The sequence below is a fragment of the Rhinopithecus bieti genome, unplaced genomic scaffold, assembly GCF_001698545.2.
Source record: "Rhinopithecus bieti isolate Rb0 unplaced genomic scaffold, ASM169854v2 scaffold_905, whole genome shotgun sequence".
Classification (NCBI taxonomy): domain Eukaryota; kingdom Metazoa; phylum Chordata; class Mammalia; order Primates; family Cercopithecidae; genus Rhinopithecus; species Rhinopithecus bieti.
In genome coordinates, this window is record NW_016803348.1 from 1,637,020 (window position 1) to 1,641,562 (window position 4,543).

Below are 4,543 nucleotides of genomic sequence, written 5' to 3' on the forward strand. Positions count from 1 at the left end.
TGCCTTGCTACTGGATTCCAGTAGACACAATGTGCCTGACTATGGGATGTCAAACGATTATGTTATTTGAGTTGCCCATCTTGAACTGTGTGATATATGATCAACTGAACCATAAAATGGAACATAACAACGTTTTATTTTAGATGGAAATATATATGATATCGGGCTCCAGCAGGTCTGGAGGGCTTAGTTAGATTGTACCAGTAAGTGGTTTTGACTTCCATGTACTTCCTCTTGATGAGTATATGCCTGGCCCATGGATTTCTGTATGGAATTCTAGCATTGGCAGAAAGTAGACAATCAATGTACTACAACCCCACTCAATGAGGAGAACTTTAAATGGAATTTCTGGTTGTCTATTTTGTATGGAAGGAGACGATGGCCTGTGATACAGATCTACACTGACGCAGGGTTGGTACCAGATGGGTCACCTTGTCAGGGACTTGGAAATAATAAAACTGAAAGATTGGTGATAAGGAGGGTCTAGAAGACAGGTTATCTGGATAGTCTTAGAATGGGACATAGTATGAAGACTTTTTTTTTCTCATGTAAATGCCTGGTAGAAGAAAACCAAAGTAGAGGAAATTCTCAATAATCAATATGGCTTCTTCTGAGAGTGACATTTAGCCTCTATACCTGGCCACCTTGGTGTTTGCCCAATGGTCCAGTATTTGAAGTGACAATGGTGGCAGGGATAGATGTTATTCAAGGACTCAACAACATGTTGTCTCCACTGCAAAGTTGACCTGGCTATTGCCATTATTATTGTTATTTTTTGAGATGGAGTTTTACTCTTGTTGCCCAGATTGGAGTGTAATGGTGCGATCTTGGCTCACTGCAACCTCTGTCTCCTGGGTTCAAGCGATACTCCTGTCTCAATCTCCCGAGTAGCTGGGATTATAGGAGCATGCCACCACTCCTGGCTAATTTTTGTATTTTTAGTAGAGCTGGGGTTTCATCATATTGGTCAGGCTGGTCTCAAATTCCCGATCTCAGGTGATCCGCCCACCTCGGCCTCCCAAAGTGTGGGATTGCAGGCGTGAGCCACCACGCCCAGCTGCTATTACCATTGTTAAGTGTCCAGATGGTCAGTAAGAGAGACTAACTTCGAGCCTCTGCTACAGCAAGACTCACCGGGGGAAACCGGCATGTGTGTCTCACAAAAGCATGCTCTGAATTACAAAGAAGGACAAGCAGGGCGATGGTTGGAGTGTTAATGGAAAAACACAAACTCATCAGATAATGGGAACAATTCCATTCTTCCACTGTTGCTGCTGCTGTTTTGCTTAAATCTCTTTACCAAAAGGATCAGTTGGAAAGGAAAGAAACTGTTATGATTCAGCAATTTCATCTGTGAGCTTTATCTCATTTCATTCTCATAACAACTCTCCATGCTAGGTCATAGCCCCATTATAGAAATGAAAACACAGGCGCAGAGAGATTAAGTTTCACATCTAAAGTCCCATGGATAATAAGACGTGATACCGAATTTTGAACTCAGATCTGTTTATATGTATTGTACCATACTGCTTTTTAGGAAACTGTCTGCGATGCTAAGATAGATCTCAGTGGGTATCTGCTGGTTACTGTGGAGGTCATTCTACCCTCACACCTTTGCCAGGGACACTCGGGGAGGCAAACTGAAATTTTTCTTCTGTATCTCTCTTTCAGCTGCAGTCAATGGAGTGAGGATGAGCAGAACCCTGCCTGAAGAGAGGGAGGCAATAGGTGGCAGCTACATGCTCCTGGTAAGGCTCCTGAAGTACCCCAGGTTGGGAGGCATCTCAGGGCTCTTTTTCCTGGGTTGCATCTACAGAATCTCCATCAATGGATGGAGAGAAGTCTGAGTGTCATGGAGTCGAAGACCTGGGTTGAGCCACTTAGGAGAAGGTGAAGAGAAGGGGGTAGGAGCTACTTTGTAGGAGTGACCAAATCTGGGCTGGGAGCCCTTTAATTTAGGTGTATAGCTCTGCTCAATACACACCTAGCCCTGGTGACAAGCAAGGGTCATTTTCTGCATCCCTCTTTCCCACATTATATTTCACAGGAATGAGCTAATTCTCACATGACACCCATATGGCTCTTTTTCTGTTTCTTCCTCTTGGAGAGTGAGACCTCTCACTCTTGAAACCGTTTCTAGAAACTGTTCTGAGACAACTTGTCTGATTCCTCCTAGACCCTCTGATGCCCCTCAGGCTGGGTTAGGTACCTCTTCTCTGTGGCTCCAGGGGCACCCTGTGCTTGGCCTTTTCATAGCACTTTTCACGTGTGCTGTGGGGTTGAGTGTACCTATTTTACAGTATTGTTGTGGGATAATATATGTAAAGTAATTGAGCTTGGTCTAGGGTTTTTTTATGGTGATTGTCTACTTGTCAGTCATGTTCATCGTAAGCTTTGAAGGAAGGGACTGTATCTCTGATACCTTGCACTGCACCCAGGACATGAATATTCAGTAAAGTTCTGATGAAAGAATGAATGAATTGAATACAATGAGTTAAAGAGTAGCAAAGGTATAGGATGAGTATGCTTTTCTTGAACCGTTTAAATATATATAAATAATAAGCATACAATTCCTGAAAATTTCAGTGAGAAAAATTCTTTATTTAAAATAGGCTAGATTTTTTATACTAGATTAAATAAAACACTCTATAAATGAGAATTTTAAATTCAATTATACCAACCTCAGTAATACCAGTCAGGAGTTTTCCACCAATCCCCATTTAATAAAGTTTAAATGAATTAGCTTAGAATTATGAGGATATTTGCCTTTGCTTAGAGAAAAAAGCAGTGCCACATTTCCTGAATATAATAGTGTCATGCTAGTAAGAGAAATTCTGTAATGCTTAAGACAGCTAAGAAAAAGTGATGATCAAATGCTGAGACCCTTAAGCCCTTGCTCTGATGTTATTAATAGTGTTTCTAAATCACAGAGACAATTGACAGATTTTATTTCAACAAGATATCGAAAGCAAGAAGGGGACCTACACTATTTCTAGCCACTTGTATTTATTAATAAATGCTTAGCGCTTTTAATGCCTTTGCTGCAGAAGGGTAAAAAGTGTTTTAGCAAAAAGGTACACTGTGGGGACAAAGCTGGGAAGCTTGTGCATACAGAAAGTAGCTAATATCTTAGAGCTGTCAGGGCTCTTGGAAATGCCACGCATCATACATCATCTCCGGCTCCTGGGCTCTGTTTCCTGGCATGGATGTTTGCAGAGAGTTTGGGGCCATTGTGGTATCCATGGTTACTTCGTCCTGGAAATCCACGGATGTGGTCATGTCAGCATCGTAGGTCCTATAAACATCAGCTAATTCAGGGGTCACCAGTGGGTCAGCAGCTGCTGGGGTGACGCTGGGGAGTCCCTTCATCTTCCAGGAAGGGCTCCTTGGCAGGCTGGGAACATCATCCTCAGGGAGAGCAAGGAGCCCTGCATGGGCAACAGGTTCTAGCTCTGGAAGGAAAGCTGGGTTTTCTGGATTGTCTGGGTTGGCCTCCGGCATAGGGGAGCCTTGTGCACCTCCTTCTCCCTTCTCAGGGCCTTTGGTCGCAGCCACTGGGGAGTCAAATTCCAGAGTGAAGTCACCGCCCATAGCTGGCTTGTGGGGCATTCCCCCCAAGCTGGACCTCATGCCTCCAAATCCTGGAAATACGGCTCCATAGGCCATTGGGTCTCCTCTCCCGCCCTGGAAAAAAGACATTCGTTGAAGATGCCATTATCACATGCTATTAACTATACCATGCAACTATACCTGGTCACATTCACCAAGGATCTCTAAAAAACTGGTAGAGGATAGGAAGTTGGCTGATAGCTTTGTGTAAGCTCATTTCTCACTAAACTGGCTTTGAAACATAATGAAGAGGATTCTGCACTTATCTGGGTAGATCTTGGCATGATCTCCACAAAAGGGAGATAACAGGGCAGAAGCAAGACTTGAGGCAAAGTGAGTTTGAATTTAATTTTAAGAAAACAAGTAGTTGAAATGAGTACTACCATCACAAAACAAGTAAGAACTGAAACTCATAACTGCATTTGTTGAGGGAGAGTCTTGTCAATGGCATTTTCAGTGTCCCCAAATGAAGTTCCATGTAGTTTTTTTTTTTTTCTTTTAGGGGCCTCATTATATGGCCCAGGCTACTGGTCTAGAACTCCTAGGCTCAAGTGATCTTCCTGCCTCAGCTTCCCTAGTAGCTGGGATTACAGGGGCGAGACACTGCACCCAGCTAAGACTTAAATTTTTTTAAAGCACAAAGTTTAAGAAAAAAATCTGGCTTCCATGGAGTAACTAAAATATTTTCTTCCTGCGGACAAAGAGAATTCCAGAACTGACCATGTTTCTTTTTCTACCTTTGCTGCCAGAAATATGGGGTCCAAAATCTTAGGCTGTTTGTAGCAATTGAGCAGGACTGTGTGACTTGCATATCTGTATTCTGATTTTCTTGAAATTATGACTCATTTAATATCCTACCTTCAATTTTTTGGTTATATTTATTGTGTGTTTTTCATAAGCTCTGCAAAATCTTTTGGGAATGAGGCAGAATAGA

At 42.6% G+C, this 4,543-nt stretch overlaps 1 protein-coding gene across 2 annotated transcripts in view; it reads right to left on the reverse strand.

Annotated features, from left to right (window-relative positions):
- Positions 1-2,580: 2,580 nt before the first annotated feature.
- AMBN (ameloblastin) overlaps positions 2,581-4,543 on the reverse strand; it is a 10,979-nt gene continuing 9,016 nt past the window's right edge. For both annotated transcript variants that reach the window (XM_017879013.1, XM_017879011.1), the window contains exon 11: positions 2,581-3,684. In XM_017879013.1, the coding sequence (XP_017734502.1) occupies positions 3,139-3,684 (546 nt within the window). In that variant the 3' untranslated portion in view covers positions 2,581-3,138. The remainder of the gene's footprint in view (positions 3,685-4,543) is intronic.